Raw genomic sequence first — 20,964 nt, forward strand, 5'->3', positions numbered from 1 at the left:
GATGAAATTGCTGTTTTTTAAACTGAAGTGCTCTAGTTTAGTATCACATAAGAGAAGGTTCCATTATAAAACATCGTTGTATGTTTGTGCAGTTAAAGAAACTCATCTCTGCCTTTATAAAAAAAAAAATAAAATAAAATGCTACATTAAGCAGGGATCAGGAATGGTACCTGTAAACACTGTTATTACACTGCATCCGTTATGGCAAAAGTAACTTTGACTAAAAAGCCACTCCAATCAGTTCGGAACTTCTGTGCTGGTTTTGAAATGATGTCCTCTCTCTACAGGCTTTAAAAGAAATTTGAAGCAGAGCTTAAAGCTGCACCAGAGTTCTCTTAGTTCCAAACTGCCAAACATTTCCACATTTATGGACTGAAAAAAGAAATCACTCTTGATAAATCAAGATATAGTTCTATACATAAAAAGACATCACTGATGTCAAAGTTCAAACTTCCAGTGAAAGACTAAGCAAACCTGATAGCTCCCATCAAGTTTACTATTACTGCATAAAATACCCACTGTTTTAGTTTTCCACAGTCATTCTGAGTGAAGGGCAGTATGTTGGTGAAGAGCATGGGTGTTTATAAAGCCATTTGTCTCATTTGCAGATAGACTGCTGAAGTCAGCCACCGAAACAGCCATTTTGGCACTGGTAATATGGTGTGTGTGGTTCTCAAAGTCCACACCAAGGTTATTTACTGAGACATCATTCATGAAAGATTCTGGGACAGCAATTCCCATTTTCAATCTCTTCGCAGGTCTTTCTGTCTCCTCACTGCACATGTTCATTGGGTTTAGCTCTGAGGGATAAAAGCCAGTCTCAAATAAATTAAAACAATCACTTTCACCATTGCTAGGCAAGTTAAGTAATTCTTCTGTTCCAACAGGCACATGATTAACTGCTGCTCGGGGTAAGCTGTCCATAGGAGGGAAGGCATCGTCAAGGCAATTCACATCTGAAGTGTGGCAGACTGTAGCTACACTGTTTGTCAATGCTGGAAAAAAAGATGAACATAAAATGTAAATGAAATAGTTGTTTATATAGTTACAACAAAAAGTTTGTGGGTTTTGTTTGGTTTTTTTCCTTGATTTACCTGTCAACTCATTGGCAGTGATAGAGTTCAGAATGCTTAGCTGTTGATCAGGAATGCTTTCTGTTCGAGTATTAGATGTTAAGGCTGAAGTATGTACTGCTCCACCAAGGGCTTCTGCTTCATCTACCAAACGATCCATGTAGTCCCTTAAAGAATATGGCATTCATAATGAGTTATTTAACAGGAAAACAAGGCCTAAAAATGATGATGGATTTATTTTCAGTTGCCATAGCCACTGCAGCATTACACTGCAATGATGGGAAGAAAAAACTAATCTTCTACATTTACAATTTGCAACAGAAAACATATTCTGAAGACATTTTACTTACGTAACTCCAGGATGATGGTTATATCTCTTCTTTCCAAATCTTGTTTGCTGAGCAAAGTAATCATAACGTTCTGACTTTTTCCACATGTAATAGAAAGCCACACACTCAGCAACTGTTCTGGTTCTTACCTAAAAGAAGTCAGGAAGAATTGACAAGATAAATGCAAAGCATTATGTTTTGTCATCTCCCTAGTCCCCATATTCCTGCAATATTGTTACTTTTACTGTTCTAGTATCTGGAACAAACCAATTAAATCAGAAGACCTGAAAAAAACATTTACAGTTTCAAATTTCTTTACTGAGAGGGTGGTCAAACACTGGAGCAGGCTTCCTAGAGAGGTGGTCAATGCCCCAAGCCTGTCAGTGTTTAAGAGGCATTTGGCCAACGCTCTTAATAACACTGTAACTTCTGGTCAGCCCTGAAGTGGTCAGGCAGCTGGACTAGATGATCGTTGTAGGCCCCTTCCAACAGAAATAGTCTATTCTATTCTAAATAATTACTACATCTGTTCTATTGTATACATTACTGTTGTTTAGGTTTGGTTTTTTTTAAACTAGATTGAAACTGTATCTACATCTGAAGTATTTCAGTTCATAACCTACATAGTAAGTTTTTTAACTATGAGACAGACTCTCTCTTAGGATGGAAAACACTGAGCAAATGAATGACCCAAGAGAAGTGAAGCAGAAAAGATGTTGGGTACTTATAAAATTCTGGTCCATAGTGACATAGATCAACTCGTATGTTTTGTTGCACATTGGAAAAAATATTTTAAAATTATTTCTTTGTATCTCTGGTTAATTATTGTTTATGGGTAAGGTCCATTTACAATTTGAACCACCCAAATATTTATTATAGAACAAGTTAAGTCAAGTGTTGAACAGGACTATCAGACAGTTGTTGAACAGCAACCACAACCCTATAAAGTTTACCTGAAATACAACAAAAGCACCAGTCTCCTAAAGAAAAAACTTGTTGTGGTTTAAGCCTCACCAGCAACATGCAAAAAACCCCAATTGTTCACCACCAACCAACTGATGCCCAGCCAGTCCCCAAGCCACAGAAGCCCCCACCCAACAACCTTCACCCCCCAATTTTATTACTGAGTATGATGTCATATGGTATGGAATATCCCTTTGGTCAGTTGGGGTCAGCTGTCCCTCCTCCCAGCTTCTTGTGCACCCCCAGCCTACTCACTGGCAGGACAGTCTGAGGAGCAGAAAAGGCCTTGACTCTACATAAACCCTGTTCAGCAATAACTAAAACATTAGCGTCTTATCAACACTGTTTCCAGCACAAGTCTAAAGCATAGCCCATACTAGCTACTGATGCCTTAAGGTCCATCTGTTTTTTTGGATTTTTCTAATTTTTATAAGCTTTATAAGTAGTTATATAGTAGAAGTAGATTTAGAAGCAGCAGCCCTTATTCCTTTACCCTTAGCATAGTAACTACACACATTCCCCAACCCTATCACCCCATTCCATGCTCCCTATATCAATTCTACACCTGAATTCCAGTAGAAATGTTTAGTCTCTCTTTAAGATTAGGCCTGTTCTGTTTGGAGAATGCTTTTATCTTGGCCTAAACCGCAAAAGTACAGTCAAGAACTGGGTGAATATATGCCCCTTGTACTCTGAAGAAGATGATGATTGATGAAAAGAGGATCTCGAAAAGTCCCTAGCCCCAATTCCCCAGGGGCAGACCGAGGGTAGATCAGGGCAAAAGCCACAGGGTGGAAACATCTGGGATTGGACAGACAATATTATAAATTGTAACATCTGTACAGAGGGACTTGCATGCATCTTGTAATCTTATGCCTCAGAGGCACAAATTAAAACCCTTTCCTTATCTCACCTCCAAAACTAAATTGCCTCGGGAGTTTTTTTCTCCCCGAAGTTTCTTTAGGCAACACTACTATGAAGAAAATTAACTCTATCCCAGTCAAAACCAGTACAAAACCTCAAGGTGGTATCAAAACATATAGGAGATATACAGAAAGTTTGGAAACATCCATACTGACAACTGTACCAAGTGATATACATACTTGATAAAAAAAAAAAAATCCAATTCTTATTCTTCAGGCACAGAGGAATCAATCAGAAGCAATTCAAGTCAAGATTAGAACTCCTTTTTTGGCCAGAAACCTGGATGGTACTAATAGATGACTACACTTTCTGAAAACACAAAGAGCTAAGCCCATTTCTGTAGAATTACACCTTCTGAGTGACAAAATTAATTAAAGATGTCTTTTCCCCTCCCACAGCCATGGTATGAAAATAATACACTTCTAGGAGAGGCAGACATTTTATCTAAATTATAATATAAATGCATAGAAATGCTTCCATATATGGAAACAATATCAACATAAGTTGATTTCAGAGATAATATATTGACTCATGTTGCAATGCCTAGCTTTTCCAATGGCATCAGAGGCAAAATTAGCACAAAAACACCAAGCTGGTTTTAATATGTTGCCTCTTATTTCACTCTTCTGCATAGCTTCTGAAAAACGCATTACTTTTACAAATATTCAGCATCATATCATCTACCAATTCTTCCATTTAACTGTAAAATACTAACCTTGTTTTTCTGTATGAGATGAAAGTCTTTTCCATAAATCAGAAGTGCATTTTCAAAGCTTCTGCATTCTTCTTCTGTCCATGCTGTCATCTCTTCTAGACAATTACAAAAGTAGCATGATAAACTTATTTTTGCTCACTAACCTTTTACAGAGAACAAAATATTTGTGTTGCTAATGCCTGATTACCCAAACACACTCTAAAAAAGGCAACAATTCAGTTATTTAGACCAATGTTCTTTCCTCTACTGTACAGATATCCTACCTGAAATCTAATATTTCTGTTTATAAAGACTCATAAAAAAGTCTGATTTCTGAAATGTTTTACCCTGGAGGGTAAAGGACATTCAAAAGACTTGATTTATTACTTCTTAAAAAGTTTGTCATCAAAAAAACCAAGATTTGATAACATCACTAAGATATCAATGGGATTATTTTTCTGAATATTCCTTCTTGCATCAGATACAATGAACGGTGACTATTGGAAAAAGTGTGAAGGAACCTTTTGGAAGACAGAAGTGAATTTTAGTTTTACAAATTAAAGAAAACAAAACAAAAAACACTAAAAAGGAATAAGAGTTTTAAAACAAAGTAGCTCAAACTATTTGAGTAAGTCAGTTTTGTCTCAAGTATTGTTTCTTCCTTATCTTGATTATGGTTTTGTATCTATATATAATAAAAGAGGGATATTTCAGGCATCTTACATTCATAATAGTGATCTGTTCAGCTGTCATTTAAAGCCAATGGGAGTGGAGAACAAAAAGACAACCAACAAAAACATTTTGAAACATTTCTGGAAGCAGACACTGGAACAAAGACCTTTCTGCTTCCAGATGAAGGTGATCATCATTCCACTACAAGGCCATTAATTTTGCACTCCTTACTACAGAATTCTCAAGCTCCAAAGAGGAGATCCCCATGTAAAGTCTCACTGTTACGAAATTATCTTGGGAGATGCGGATTTTTAACTCCTACTGAGAATAGCAGTGAACTTCAGTGGGTAGAGTAGATCATTGCACAGTGGTTACTCTAAGAGACAATCATTAACAGTATTATCCCCCTTCACCATTTTTAATGAGGGTATAAATCCCATCTGTCTTGGTGCCTGGGAGGGGATGAGTACTAGTCCTTAGGACAGAATTTGGGGCTCTGACATACAATCTCTTCTTGTAAAAGAGCTTTCTGAAACACCGCTCTGATATTCCTTATTGTTCCCTTCAGTTTTACCTTCGATACTTAGCTTTCACAGCACCTAACTCATAAACACTCAAATTCCCCTTGGATCCAGTTCTGAGTAGAGAATATCTGCCAGAATACAAATTTATACCAGGGCTCATAGTCCATTTCTGTTTTATGGAACATGTTAGAATACAGGACAAAGAACTGCCTTTGCTAAATGATACACACTGATTTTTATTTAAAGGAGTAATAAAGTTAGGGACAAACAAGATGGAAGCATGTTTTCCACTGTAAACTCAAGCAAATCTCTCCATACTCTACCAAAGACCCATAGAACTATACAGTAGAATCAGTTTAGGGTTGACATAGCACAATGTTATCACAGTGATGAAGAGTGGGGCTCACTCATATTATCAGCTATGTTCTCCTGATTATGGTATAAATGTTATCAGATGATAATTGACTATGATCTCAGAAAGGCACTGTAATGTGGGAGAGAAGTGCCTTATGGGAGCAAAATCACAACTCCCCCTCCATCCTTCTGCTCAGTGTGTATCATTCTTAAAACAGCAAAGGAAACAGAGGAAAGAAAGAAAGAAAAGATGTAAAATCTGATCCTGCAACCTTTATACAAGTTACAAACTTCTCCAGCAGAAATGTAAATCTGGTCAAAAGTCCAATTATACCTAATCTGAGTTATATACCTAATGGGAATTATTAAAAAACACCTGAAGGATAACGCAGTCATTGGTCACAGCCAGCACAGCTTCATGAGAGGAAAGTCCTGCTTGTCAAACTTAATTTCCTTGTAGGACAAGGTTCCCCATCTAGTTGATCAAGGGAAGCCAGTTGATGTAATCCTTTTGGATTTCAGTAAAGCTTTTGATACTGTCTCTCTCAGGATCCTTCTGGACAAACTGTCCAGCCCACAGCTGGATAAACACATCATGCAGTGGGTGAGCAATTGGCTCACGGGTTGAGGACAGAGGGTAATAGTGAATGGGGTGACATCAGACTGGCGATCTGTCACCAGTGGGGTTATGCAGGGCTCCATCTTAGGCCCTGTGCTCTTCAACATCTTCATAAATGACTTGGATGCAGGACTGGAAGGGATGCTAAGTAAGTTTGCTGATGATACTAAATTGGGAAGAGCTGTTCACTCCCTCAAAGGCAGGGAGGCCCTGCAGAGAGACCTCGACAAATTAGAGAGCTGGGCAATCACCAACCATATGAAGTGGAATGAGGGAAAGCGCCAGATTCTGCACCTGGGATGGGCCAACCCTGGATATACAGACAGACTGGGGAATGAGATGCTGGAAAGCAGTGCTGCAGAAAGGGACCTGGGGGTCCTGGTTGATGGCCAGTTGGACATGAGTCAGCAGTGCCCTGGAAGCCAGGAGGGCCAACCATGTCTGGGGGGGAACATCAGGCAAAGCATTGCCAGCCGGGTGAGGGAGGGGATTGTCCTGCTCTGCTCTGCACTGGGGCGGTCTCACCTCAAGTTCTGGCTCATCAATCTGAATCTTACTCATGGTTTTTCTACACAACTTTTCATTTATTTATCCTCCCCCTCCAAAGACATGTTTCGTAAAAAGCAGGTACTCTCTTACCCTGAGATGCCTTTCCATCTGAGCAGTATCTCTCAATTGCTTCTTTAACATTATGGCTACTTTTGAGAAGTTCATATAGTGCCTATAAAATAGAAGTCATCTTTAGAAAGAGTCAAAGTGTGCAAATATCCTATCTAAACTCCTGAAACAACCCTTTCAGTGAACATATCTAATGTAAAAAAAGAGGATTTATCTTTATACAGGATGAAAATTTTAAAACAACCACCAAAAGCAAAACCATCTGTAAGGTAAACATTCACAGGTATTCTTCCCGAGAATGCCAAGGCAGTGGAAGGATTAAAAAAAAGGTTTATTTCAGATTTTGCACACATCGGGTCCCAGGGGCAAAAGGCAATGCCCCTCCTCCTCCTCAGTTTTTTGTATCTTCTCTCTCTCCTCCCCCACTCTCTCTGGCCCAAGGAGGCCTTGTACATGTCTGCAAACATGTTATCTCTCTGCATACCAGAGAGCAAGGCTGAGAACTTCTCTTGCTATGCGGGGGGGGGGGGGGGGGGAAGCATTGAAACTGCCTTTGAGAAAGATCCACCATCCAGGCAGAAAGCCTTCATAGCAAAATGAGTTCTAACTTTCCGTTACAAATTCTTCCAGAAATGTATCTATTCCTACACCATCCAAATATTAAGGCAAAGTTTAATTAAGCAAATGTAAAACATTATATGCGATAATTAGAAAAGCTAGATTTGTCAACAGCATGTCAATCAGGAACATCACAGATCACAACACTGCCAACATTCAAATACTCATAATTTTAAGCACGTGCTTAAAATTACAAATAAGATCCTGACCCCAATAACATCTTAAAAAAAACAACCAAAGAATATTGCTGCCTTTATAATACAAGGCATAGAAACAGAACACATTAATTACAAAGCAATGTGTCACAAATAGAACAGGATATAAAATATACTTGTTCATTGTCCCGTGTATGTAGTCCTTCAGGAATCCTGCCAATCGCATTTTCATTTCCTGCTCTTAAGGAGGTTTCAAAAAGGTATTCTTTAACTTTACTTTCTGAGATCACATCAGGTTTCCAAAGTAAATGGTCTTCATTTTCATAGGCTGTTAAAACAGAATTCATTAATAGCAGGTGTGACATTTTTAAGGCTAAGAACAGGAATATAGAAGTAATCAAATCAAGCACCATCATGCCACTTTTAAAATGCAGCTCACTTTCTCCCCAAAAAGCCTCAGTTAAGAGGGAGACTCTTCAGTGTGGTATGGTGAAGAGATTCAGGTCCCATAAGGATAAGGGACTGGCTCTTGAGACAGAATCTTTACAGAGGAGCAGCTTGTTGACAGCTAGATGATTCATGTCAAATTATGCATATGTATTCATCATCTTCACTTAAAAAAACCTAGCAAAACTACTCAGTTTTATTCAGTTGGTTACAACAAATAAGCTATAGTTTACAGTAAAAGAGTGTACTTTAATATTTCAAATATTGCATATAAAACAAACAAAAAAAAGAGGTGGCAGCTAACTGGTAATTTTCAACTAAAATTTGCCGAAACTTACTTAACAGAATGGAAATCTAGGTCTCAATGTGGTAATTTCTTTTTCCATTCACTAACAACTGGATGCTGTTAACAACTTGTACGTTCCATATTTTACAAGCAATCATGATGTATAGTCCTCCTTCGTAGTATACTGAAATCATGTATGCACCTCTTAAGTAGTTTATTTGAAATATATTGTAAATATTCAAGAGTTGGCCTGAACCTTTGTCTGTGCACATTTAAATTCTAGATTAAACTACAAATCCTTTACTCTCTTGGCAATACAAATGAGAGTTATTAAATTCAAACACACCCAAGTATAATGGCAGTTACAGTAGAAGAGATAAAGAAGATTCTCAAATCTCTCATAAAACTGCAGGAAAGAATATTAATCTAAGGTGACTTAAGAACATGGAAAGCTTTCAAACAGACATTACAAGTGTAAGGTTTATAGAAGAGCAGAATTGCCTTCTAGCACAATTCCAGTAGCTGGGACTTCATAGCAGAAATATAAGCACCTGTTTGCCATCACATGCTCTTCAGGGAGTACAAAAGAGGCTTTTACAGAATCCTCCACCTATACAGCCAGGTCCAACCTCTCCAAGCATTGCTGAGCTCAGCTTCAATCTCCATTATCAACCAAGACAACCTAGCACTTCTCACTGGAATCTATGCCTGATAGTCTCAAGAGGAACTCCTCAGGTTCTCCCATCTGGGAGCTACCTCTTTGCTCCTGGCTATGCCAGTGGACAGTACTCTCACTAGTTCTCTCTAGCACCAGCTCATTCCAGAGAAAGTTGTCAGATTAACACCTTCCTGATCATCCTCTAGATACTGGCCCTTCTCTAGTTCTTGGCCAAGGAGAAGTCAAGATGTGTACATAGTAAAAGGACTATTCAGATAAAACTGATTCTCGCTCTTCCATTTCTTACAACCAGTAAGCATCATGCTTAAATCTTAGAAAATCAGAAACTTCCATAGGTCTCTTAAGCAACACAAGAGATGTTCACTTGCTAATGCATCCAGCCAGTGAAGGTTTCTAAAGATACCAAATAAAACTCTATTAAATAAAATTGTTTCTTCTACTGTAGCACAATTTCAGGACCTACATCTTCTACTCATGCTATGGAAAATTAAAATAGTTAATTTCTTTGTTTTTCATATCCATTTTGCAACCTGCACTGTTGTGCTTGCCAAAAAACAAGCAAAGAAAAATACTGATCTTCAATATAAACTAAGTTACATGTTCATAGCCCAGTTATGATACCATGATGAAAATATTTCCTTCTCGACCCAGTTTGCTGCCTCCTAATATTACTCCTACATCTTCTTGAGAATATCCACTCAAAGTTGTAGAATCACACTTTCGAGATAGAATTATGTGGTTGTGTTACTTCAGTTGACTAGGTTTATTTTGTTTGGTTGTTTTGGGGTTTTTTTTAAGGTCCCTGAGACTTTAACTAAGCCATTGAATAAAACAGAACTTACCCTTTTCATTATCACTGTATCTGCCAAGGTAAGGTGGAATTTCAGCCTGATACTGTGAACCGACCATTATTTCCTGAAGATGTAACAAAAATGATAAGAAAAGGGTATTAGCTTAATATTCTGTGCATGGAAGCATTATGAATTCCATTAACATGGGATTTTGCAGAGATTTTCTATTTTAGATATGTACTATAAATTTTAATGCATTTTAATAGTAAAATTTTTCTTAATTTTTTCTTAAGATATAGTTATTACCTTTCTCAAATCTTCAGATGAATTACCATTGTCTGCCTCTATGTCTTCACCATCTGATTCCTTATCTCCATCACATGTAGTGTTTGCTTCAGACAAAAATAAGTTGGTTTTAGTAGAGAAACACTAATTTAAAAGAACGGGCTACATATTCATGTCATTCACTAACATACAGAAAATTACAAAGAGTGTTCCTTGACAAACTAACTAATAATTCTGAAAAACTACTGTATTTTTTTAAAAATTAATTGTACTTGTGCTTTGAGCACTGTACTAAATATAGGTCTTTTAGGTAATCAATAATACCAACCAAAGACAATATTCACGTACAACCTCCTGCAAAGCACTGTTTCTCTATCCCACTCTGCAATTTTGATATTTTAAACTAGGAAGCTATATATAATGCTAAGACCTTTTGAGTACTATTATAAAATTAGGTTTCCTACATCTTAATGGCCGAGGAAAGAAGTCGGTAGCCTCATGTGAAGTAACTGATGGTGTCAAGTCATCAGCAGAGGACTGTGTTTCTTCATCATCACCTGACAAGAGGTCTTTAGCTATCTCCTCCTGTTTCATTAAAATAAAAAAAACCCAAAATTTCAGACTGACTATTAAGTATAGACTGGCGAGCATTTAGATTCAGCAAATTGTAAGTCTCATTAATTAAAATGAACTATTTTATCATAAGTAATTTTAGCAGACTCTTCACTCTTAATTAAAAAGCTAGTCCACTCCTAATTCTCAAAACAAATATAACCATTCATTTCAGAGTTAAACACAGAGGTTTATTTCCCCCTTTTCTTCTATTAAAATAAATGTACAAGTAGTAATGCATCAAATCTCAGATGTTCCTCCAACTGCTTCCAATGAAAAATGTGAGTGGAAATATTTAAAATTTTGTCATTATTTGCATCACAGATAGCCCTTAAATTTGGGGGGGGGGGGGTGGGTACGACTGAAACAACAAAAACCCAAAACAAAAGCCAGGCACTTTTCCTGAGAAGAATTACAAACAATAGAAAATACATAATAGAGCAAGAGGAGGGGCAAGCAAGAGCAAGCAAAGGGGAGGGCAAAAGAAAGGGAAAGGGAGTGAGAACACACGTTCTCCACAACCAGACATGCTTGAACCCTTCTGTATAGAGATTAGGGAGGCAAAGAACTGTATTAGAAAAGCCGACTACATTTCTGTAGCCTCAACACAATCATGACTCCTAATGAGAATCAGATGTGCAGAGCCATCATTATACCCTACTTTCTGTGGAGTTTATAATTTCATCAGACTTATGGAAAGAAAAAAAAGACAACTACAGATTTTATAATACAAACTACTAGTTGCTACTAGCTGCATATGCTTTAAAAAAATCAGATTAATCTCAGAATTCAAAGTTAGCCTGTGAATCACAAAACCTGAAGTTTCATGTTTCTATATTCAATAATGCAATACATATAGTAATTGCACATAAAACAATCTCTCTCATCCCCCAAAGTTGAGACCTTTACAAATTATATGTATTTGAAAGAAACATTCCAAAGCATTTAGTAGTGCACTTTTCAAGCTATCCACAAAGGTTTGATACATGACATATATGTTTGAAGCCAGAATTATTATTTCTGGACATTGCATACATTAAAATAAAATGCAGAACTTTTCAGAAAAAATCCCGCTACTTAAAAAAAAAAAAAGGAAATCTATTTAAAGTTCTCTGAATGAGTTTTAGAAGAACCATTACCTTATTCATTTCTCAATTGTAGTAATATAATGCCACTAAAGTTGCTACGCATGTGTGTGATAATTATAATTAGATTCAGATCCTAAATATCCTTGGAAAATAATTAATTCAGAGTACAATCACAGAATCATTTAGGTTGGAAAAGACCTTTAAGGTCATCCAGTCTAACCATAAAATTAACACTGCCAAATCCACCACAAGTACAGTAACTCTTAATTGTATATTGAAATTGACAAGGATATGTATTTTGTAACATCAAGAGATAGTGAAATATAAGTTAAGGTCACACAGATTTCTACTTTTTAAACTGTAATACAGGGGAAAACAGTTCTGACTTACTTTATCTAGAGTCATATCTGGAAGCTCATCTGCAAGTTCACTTGGAGAGCTATCCACACTGGAACCAGCCATAACTGGAATTGCAGGTTCATAGCCATAGAATGCCAGTAAATCTTCCAACGGCATGTTTCCTTCCTAATACAAGAAGAGTTACAAAAATTTCAACATATTGCCAAATACTTGTAAACAGTTCAGGCCTAAAAGGATAAGACATATTTTGAAAAACAATAGTAAAAAACAAGCAAGAAAAACTTGACTGAAAGCAGGAATCTTGATTTAAGATCTAAAATATTTTCAGGCACGAGACTGAAATAATTCATAACCATGTCTCTTGGCATATAATGAAGTCCCATTAAACTATTGAAGAAAACCATTTAGTGTATGAAACTAAAGAGTAATTATTAAAAATTTGCTCCTTATCTGATTCATACTGTAGAACATGATTTGCCTATACTTCTTCGAGACAGAAGATATACTAGGAACACTAACAATCCTCTTACAAGAAAGAAATGTAGAAAAACTTGAAGACTTTAGTCCTATATAGTTACAGCTGCAAGCATGCAAAACACCACAAAAGTAAACCAAAGTAACAATTTTTTATCCCTCCTTTCCATCTTCTGCTCAATATATTTTATAATGACTGTAGAGAAGGTGTAGTTTAACCCCAGCTGGCAAATAAACACCACACAGCTGCTTACTCACTCCTCCCTGGTGGGATGGAGACGAGAATTGAAAAAGTGAGAAAGAAACTCATGGGTTGAAATAAAGACAGTTTAATCATTAAAAATAAATATTTTTTTTAAATGCAAGGAAAATAGGAGAAAAAAAGACCACAACTAAACATGAAAGAGGACTATAAACTCCAAGAAAGACAAATGATGCAAATGAAAACAACTGTTCACTACCTACCAACCAACCGATGCCCAGCCAGTCCCTGAGCAGCAGCCCCCCTGCCAACATCCCCCCGCCCATATGCTGAGTATGATGTCATATGGTCTGAAATATCCCTTTGGTCAGTTGGGGTCAGCTGTCCCAGCTGTGTCCCCTCCCAACTTCTTGTGCACCCCCAGCCTACTCGCTGGTGTAGCAACATGAGGAGCAAAAAAGGCCCTGACTCAGTAAGCCCTGCTCCAGCAATAAGGAAGACATCAGTATGTTATCAACACTGTTTTCAGCACAAATCCAAACATATCCCCATACAAGCTACTGTGAAGAAATTATCTATATCCCAGCCAAAATCAGTACATTCTCCAACCCTTATTCCATATCATTTACATCATGTTCAGGTCCCACTCTATTGCAATATATCCTCATTAACCACCCCTTCCCCCTGTTAAATGTCTGTAAAATATCCATAAATATCTATAAAACATTCATTGAATTCATTTAGTCCATGACTTTGGGCTCCATCTGTTCTGGTGGTCACTCAGGACAGGAGAGGTGGTGTGTTGCATAGAGTCACTGGGCACTAAAGCCAGCTCAGGTCGGGTCACTGCTGCACTGCAACTGCTTCCTCCAGTGGTTCAGGTGGTTCCTGCTATAGTAATTCCTATAACATGCAACTCAAATAATGAGTTACAACAATTAAAAGGTATATCCATTACATTCCTCACCCCTGCTCCCTTTGGACTAGGCTTTAAGTTTTAACATTGCAATGAATCTCTCTCCTCTTGCCTCTAGCTTAGCTAGCAGCAAGAGGTACCTGCTATAATACCTTTGATATGTGACAGTCACAGCAGTGGTGACATACAGCATCGTGTAGCACTGCCATCATACAACTCAAATGATGGATTATTTTTACCCAGGATTAAATCACCTTAAGGTACACATTGGACTCCTCCATTCTTCTGCATTACCCAATAAGTGCACCCAGGTTCTGGAGCAAAAACAATCCCACAAATAGGCTTACCCTTTCCTGAGGAAGGAATAACCCAGACTTTTTTTCCAGCCAGTTCCTTATATGTACTATGGGTATCTTATCTCCTTCCACAGTGCACAGGGGTTTTGATTGGGCAGGGCCAGGTCAACTGGCAGATCCTCTACTGTTAACTAGCCAAGTGACTTCTGTTAAATGTGTATCCCAATGCTTGAATGTCCCAGCATCCATTGCTCTCAGTGCAGCTTTTAACAGTCCATTGTATTATTTGATTTTCCTGGAGGCCAGTGCATGATAGGGGATGTGATACACCCAGTCAATGCCATGCTCCTTGGTCCAGGTATCTCTGAGGCTATTTCAGAAGAGTCCTGTTGTCTGATCCAATTCTTTCAGGGCTGCAGTGTTGCCAGCCATAAACTTGATGTTTCCATAGTTACTTCCACCATTGTAAGCACATGGTGCTTGCCACAGCAGGCTAATGGTAGTGTGATATAAGCAATCTGCCAGGCTTCCCCATACTAATATTTCAGCCATTGTAATATATAATCCCTTTCCCCCCATTTTGAGTCTCATGTGGTGTCTGGAAAACCCATCTCACACTGAGTTGAGATGAGGGAGGGGGGCTAGGACTCGAGAATTGGATTTTGGGGCTCTCAAACCATGACACAAGGGAGAAAACATGACAAAAGAAGGTGGTGAAGGTGCCATTCTGTATTACCTCCACAAAAAAATCTCTCAGAAGTAGTATAATTGTTAATTGTCTCCATAAAATGGTGCCTGAAGTACAGTAATGGCTTCAGTACAGAGCCCAAATACCAGATTAAGCTCAAGGCCAGTGTTTTAATAATAAATCTCCCAGGCAAAACACCACTAAGCACTACAGAGCACAGTAAACTGCAAAAGCCAACACCAATCTTTAACATGTACAGCAAAAAAAAAGAGCATGGCACAGATCAGATAAGCTAATATCAAGAGCAGATAAATCAATATCATGACCAGCAACTGTTAACAGACATAAATTCCTCCTAATATGTTATGGTCAAATCTGTTATCTCAAACCCTTTGTGCCCCACATTGGGCACTAAAAAGGACTGTTGTGGCTTAACCCCGGATGGCAACTAAACACCACACAGCCGCTCCCTCCCCCCACCCCCCTCCATGGGATGGAGGGAAGAGAATTGGATGAGTGAAAAAGAAACTTGTGGGTTCAAGTAGAGACAGTTTATTATTTAAAAAGACATAATAATTTTTTAAAGAAATTGTAAGGAAAAGGAAAAAAAAAAGAGGGGGAAGTAAAGCCCAAGAAAAACAAGTGATCCAAATGAAAACAATTGCTCACCACCAACCAACCAATGCCCAGCCAGTCCCCGAGGAGCAGGGCAGTGTGAGAAGCAGAAAAGGTCTTGAGGCTGTGTAAGCCCTGCTCAGCAATAACTAAAACATCTGTGTGTTATCAACACTGTTTTCAGCACAAATCCAAAGCATAGCCCCATACTAGCTACTAGGAAGAAAATTAAATCTACCCCAGCCAAGACCAGTATAGCAAGTAATAGGAGAAAAACAGCTAATGATACAGAAGCAAAAATCAAGAGAAAGGCTTGGTTTATAACTTGTGTTTTTCCAACAGCTTTTGATCAAATTATTTTACTAAATATCATCATACTTGCATCCTAACACAATTAATAAAACAAACCGTGGAGAATTTTTGTTTAGTTACCTGATTCAAGTCATCAAATAATTAGAAATATTTACCTTTAAAAGTCATAGTACCTTAAAAAATTTCCTGTTGAAATTATACACTGATTAAATTACTTGTTTTCTTTAATCAGTTAAGTTCTTAGTCCTGCAAAGGCTTTTCACAATGGGTAAACGTAAATTCATGTCCAAGTCTTTCCAGAATTGGGACATAAAGTACTAAAGTGTTTAAGATGAGTGCCTCAGTTCTTTTTCTTTCTTTTATAGAAGCAATAAGATCATTTTGTGGAGTAACAACTCCATTTTAACCACCAGACTTGGCAAGCTGCTTTGGTATTATAATTGCAAATCATAATCAGCAGAAATATAATTGCAAAAGGTAGCAAGGCAAAACCAAACCAAAACAAAAACCCCACAAGTTTAGAAAATTTGTTTTTAAATGGACTACAAAAGCACAGCCTCCTATTTAATACTAAAAATTACACTTTCCTGGAATTCTGTTGATCAAAATCTGCAGTTATGCTGACTGGTGTAAGTGGGTCACTGAATGGTAATGCAAGCAGCATCAGTTTGTGGATATTCAGCATTCAGCAGGCGTTTAAAATGGGTGATGCGCTGACACAGACAAATAAGGGGTATAAACAGAAAAAACATGTAATTAAAGAGTGTAAAAAGAATAGGAAAAGCCAAGGAGCACAGTGGTCATTTTGTACAACCAGCAAACTGATGAAACTGAGATGTGTAACTACAATTTATGTAGCAAATGAACATGAAAAATATGTCTAAAACAGGACTGTTTCCAGATTGGAAAACCAAAATCTGACCAACAAAATGAAACACAGCTAGCTGTCACTTAACATACAATTTAAACTTATTTCCAACTTATAAAACTTAAAAATGATAAGGGATATTAGATGATAGGACTCTAAAACCTGTTTCAGTAATTTCCAAAGTGAAAGGATTATTAAATGAAAAAGAAGAATCTGAACTTAACACTTATAACTTTGAGAAGCTAAGGTCGGCCTTTTCATGAGGATGCAGTGCTATATCCTAACCAAACACAAATTTTTAATGTTTTTTAAAAAAAAAACTCCAAAGGCATTTTGCAGGAAACTGCATTATACAATACAAACTAAAGAACAGGTTGAGTGTTCTTTTCACTAAAAAGCTACAACATATATGGACATTTAGGAGAGAGCAAGTCACTCTTACCTTTTCTAAATCTTCAATTTCAGAGCTGAAATTTTTGTTTTCTTCCATCATTTCCTCCTCTTCGTCGAGAGTTCGCTCATCATCATAATCATGTACCAGCATTTCAGCAGAAGGGTCAAAGTCATGATCCTCAGATGATAAAGAGCCAACTATCAAAAAAACCTAATTTGAGTAATTTTTTTTCTATACCAACATATGAAATTACATCACAAAAAAAATAAAGTTGCATGAGTTTTTACATACAGGGTCAGAACTCTCATAGAGTAAATGGAACAAATTCTTAATTACCTGACAAATTCAATTACTTTAGCTGGCCTTCCCTTTTTGTACTTGTAAGTAATAGGTGCAGTTTTCTCTCTTACAGTATATATATATATATATATATATACACTTGGGAAAAGTATCTAAACTATTGAAACAGTTTCAGAAAGTACAATCCCAAATTAATATTTTACTGAATAAAAGATTGTTTTAAAGATCCTTGAAATCATCATTAAAGTATAACATCCACGTCACAGGATTTCAGATGCTGCAAAACACTGATTTATAGATTTAGATTGTATTTATATGATTTATATGGTAACTAGCATAGTTTTTCACTGATAAACAGCTAACTTAGGTTGCAAACAAGTTTCCTAACAACAGCAAAATAAGCAGTGAGACTCAGATTAGTCTCACAGATGAGATCTTTTAATAAAACTAATTCTTAGCAATTGATCTAAAAAGGAAGAACAAACATAGCAGACTTTCAAGAAATAGAGGGAAATATACCAGAAATAACAAAACACTTCTAATGGATCACAGTAATTAACAAATCATTGTGATAGCTCTGTAGTCCAGACACTTTTTCATTACCCAAAATGATACTCATAAGTCATCAAAACAGCACTGTTGTTATTTTAAGTGCATTTCTTAGAAAGGTTATCATTAGATTCAACAAGTTTTAAAGATGCAAATATTCTGCACGGCAATATCAGTGTTCTACAATAAAAATTACTGAAATGCAAGGTTGTTTTGTTCTTCAATATTCACTTTGTTAAGGCTTTCATGAAAGAGAAAAGAAACAGACTAGGATATTTCTCTTTCACCTCTGGTTTCCCCTTCTAGTTCTTACATACTAGTGTTTAGCCCATGGTGAGAGCAAGTACACAGAAGCAATATTCCCCAAATATTTTTCATGAGTAGCTCTGCTGATGTTAAATATGCTTCCTTATGTAAATATTCAAAAGAATCTTAACAGCAGTTAAAGTCTTAACAATTACATATCATTATGATTTTAAACGTTTTCTGATATTATCAAGAAATCAAAAATTTACACAACCCTGCAGTTATCAGCAACAGGAGAAGAGATCTCTCTCCAGGCTACATGGCTTTACTGAGATGCTGACTTACAAGTGCTACAAAACTTTATTTTCATTTTGGGTTCTGAGCAGCCAATTACTAACTGTGACCAGAGGTATGGGAAGAACTCCACAGAGCACATCTCCTTCTCTTAAAAATCAGGCAGGTGGTTAGTTACATGAACATGAAGCGTAAGGAAAGCTACAAGGCAACAGGAGGTAAGTTTGGGAAGGAGCAGGAAGGAGAAAGCAGCGTGCGGGCAGCAGGTTAGGTGCTGGGGCAGAAGGTGGGCAAAGACGAACCTGGGCTCGAACTCCCAAAGGAAGCCTGCGGGGAGAAGGAAGAGCGAGGTGAGACGTGGGCTCCCTCCAACCCAGCAGGAGGTAGGGGGGGGTCTCCATTTCACGCCCCCTCCACTCCTGGAGCTGCTCCCTTCCCCGCCAGCCCCCGCCCTACTCACCCCCTCCATCGCGTTTACCCTCTCCCATCCCTCCTTCTCTCGCTCACTCTCTGCTTGCCGCTCTCCTTTCTTCCTCCTTCCCTGGCAAAAGCTCCCCAGGAGCCGCGCCTGACCCGGCGCTCCCACTCCTTCCGACCCCGGCGGGACACGACAGGGGCAGGCAGAGGGAGCCGGACCAGCCGCCTCTTCCCCGCTGCCGGCCCGGGTCTCGCTCCTCCTCCCTCCCGCCGAGCATTTCTCCATCGCCCGCGCTGCGGCGGCGCCGCCGCTGGCGCATCCCGCGACTCCCTGGCTCGGTGAGGTGGCCGCGCACCCGGCCGCGGCTTGCCGGCCGCCCACGGGCGGCGAACTCGGGACCCTCGCTGCGCGGCACCCGCCGTGCGGCCTAGTCGCGCAGGCTCCCAGTGCCTAGGGGTTGCCGGCCGCTTCACCAGCCACCCCACGCCGCCAAGCCGTCCCAGAAGCGCCTTATGGGGATGGTGAGACGGGCGCAGGGGGCCTACCAGCAGCGGGACCCCGCAGAGAGCCAGCCGAATTCCGACGCCCCAGCCCGTTTTCCCCGCTCACCTCCGCCATATTGGGACGATCGAGCTGAGCAACAGCGTTGCGCCAAGTGCCCGGATGAGGCCGCTAAGCCAATGGCAGCCGTTGAGTTCTAGTCAGAGACGGCCAGGATGGGAAGAAGCAGAGAGATCGGCAGGACTGAGCTGGGGGTGGAGGAAGTAGTGTCAGAACCCCACCTCCAGCGGCGCCGCAGCCTCCCGCTGGTGAAGGTACTCTGCCTGCCCCGCCCGGAGAGGATGCTCGGCGCCCGCCGCGGAGCTCAGGCCTGAGGGGCGTGGCCCTGGCCGCCGGCCTCGCCGCGCCGCGCCTCGCCTCGCCTCGCCGCGCCTCGCCTCGCCTCGCCTCGCCTCGCCGCGCCTCGCCTCGCCTCGCCTCGCCTCGCCTCGCCGCGCCGCCCGGGGAAGCTTCGGTCAGCAGAGGCTGTCCGTCCCGGGGCGAGGTGAGCGGGACTTGCTGGGGCCCTGAGGCCGGCTGGAGCCCAGGTAACTCGGACGTCCCCTGGTTTCGGCGCCACACCGCGCTTGTCTGGATCAGGTTGTACAGACTGCCGCGACTTGCAGTCCTGTTCCGGGGCCGGGAATACTGTGCGGAAACGTTACCCTGTGGCCAAGTAATACCTAGTTTTGTGACCTGCTCTTCACTCCGTATTGAGCCCCTTCCTAGGTGCTGGGGTGGAGTAGTTATGCTAACACCTTACATATTAAGTGTCTGAAGCAGAAAACAAAATGGCAAAGCCTTGAAACCTTGCTGTTATTGATTGCCAGCTGTGGGTTAAACAGAGAAAGTGAAATTTACTTTGCAGTGGATATTGTATCTAAAAGTTGAGGCGTTTTATTTATAAAGTAATATCTATTCCATTTTTAGTGGCATTTTTTGTCCCAGTACACAGGAAGTGGGAATTTGGCTGTTTTCAACTTGATCCCAGGCTTTAAAGACTCATGCTTTTAACTTTGGAATTACATGTTTCTGCTTTTGGCCAAAATAGCATCTGCCATGCTTTGCTATATCACATATTGATCTGCTGGAGGAATGGTGTGCATCACAGTGACACTCAGTTGCAATAGTGCCTCAGACTGTGTCCCATCCTGAGAATTCAGGAGGCTAAAGGCTGTATCCTGAAGTGAACAGTTTCTAAATTGGGTTTGCAGACAGTACAGAAATTCCAAGCTAGTTTAGGTACTTAAGTAGTGGAGCTCTATACTGTTTAATTTATTCTGCTGTTGCTCTGAGAAACAGAGTAAATTAACTTCTGTCATGTGCTGCAGTGCTGAGTCTAGTCTACTTCCAATATATAAACTGTCCAAACAACACAGCAGCCTAAGATGTAGACATACCTGCTCTTGATATATCTAGGGGTAAGATGTTTGCAACATAAAAATCCCAAGACTTTGCAGAAACACATTTTTTAGGAAAGTTCTCATAGTCACAAGCAGCTCCAGCAGTACCTCATCCTCTGATCCCTGATCTATCTGCCTTTTTCCAAAGTTGTATACACAGATTAGAGAGTTATCAGGTAAAAATGGTCAGTGACAGACAGGCTATATCAGAGCACACTGCATGTACTCAAAAATGAAGGAAGATTTAATACTTTCCACCTTTGATCTGGAATGCCATTACAACCCACTTATTTTCCTTAGCACTTTTCAGTTTTGTTCCCTCTAGATAGAGCAAACCCAGTTCCTATCCCTGTTCCCT

The 20,964-nt window shown here is 39.5% G+C and overlaps 1 protein-coding gene across 1 annotated transcript; it reads right to left on the reverse strand.

Moving 5' to 3' along the window:
- Nucleotides 1–421: 421 nt before the first annotated feature.
- LOC135405199 (mesoderm induction early response protein 3) lies at nt 422–19,383 on the reverse strand. The gene is made up of 13 exons (XM_064639884.1): nt 19,273–19,383; nt 18,548–18,572; nt 16,905–17,053; nt 12,122–12,256; nt 10,496–10,616; nt 10,053–10,138; nt 9,798–9,870; nt 7,720–7,871; nt 6,792–6,873; nt 4,005–4,099; nt 1,424–1,551; nt 1,095–1,240; nt 422–995 (listed from the first exon to the last, which is right to left on the reverse strand). The coding sequence occupies exons 1-13, from the start codon at nt 19,279–19,281 to the stop codon at nt 538–540; spliced, it is 1,659 nt and encodes a 552-aa protein (XP_064495954.1). The 5' UTR covers nt 19,282–19,383; the 3' UTR covers nt 422–537.
- Between the last annotated feature and the right edge of the window lie 1,581 nt (nt 19,384–20,964).

This window comes from Pseudopipra pipra, chromosome W, assembly GCF_036250125.1.
Source record: "Pseudopipra pipra isolate bDixPip1 chromosome W, bDixPip1.hap1, whole genome shotgun sequence".
NCBI lineage: Eukaryota > Metazoa > Chordata > Aves > Passeriformes > Pipridae > Pseudopipra > Pseudopipra pipra.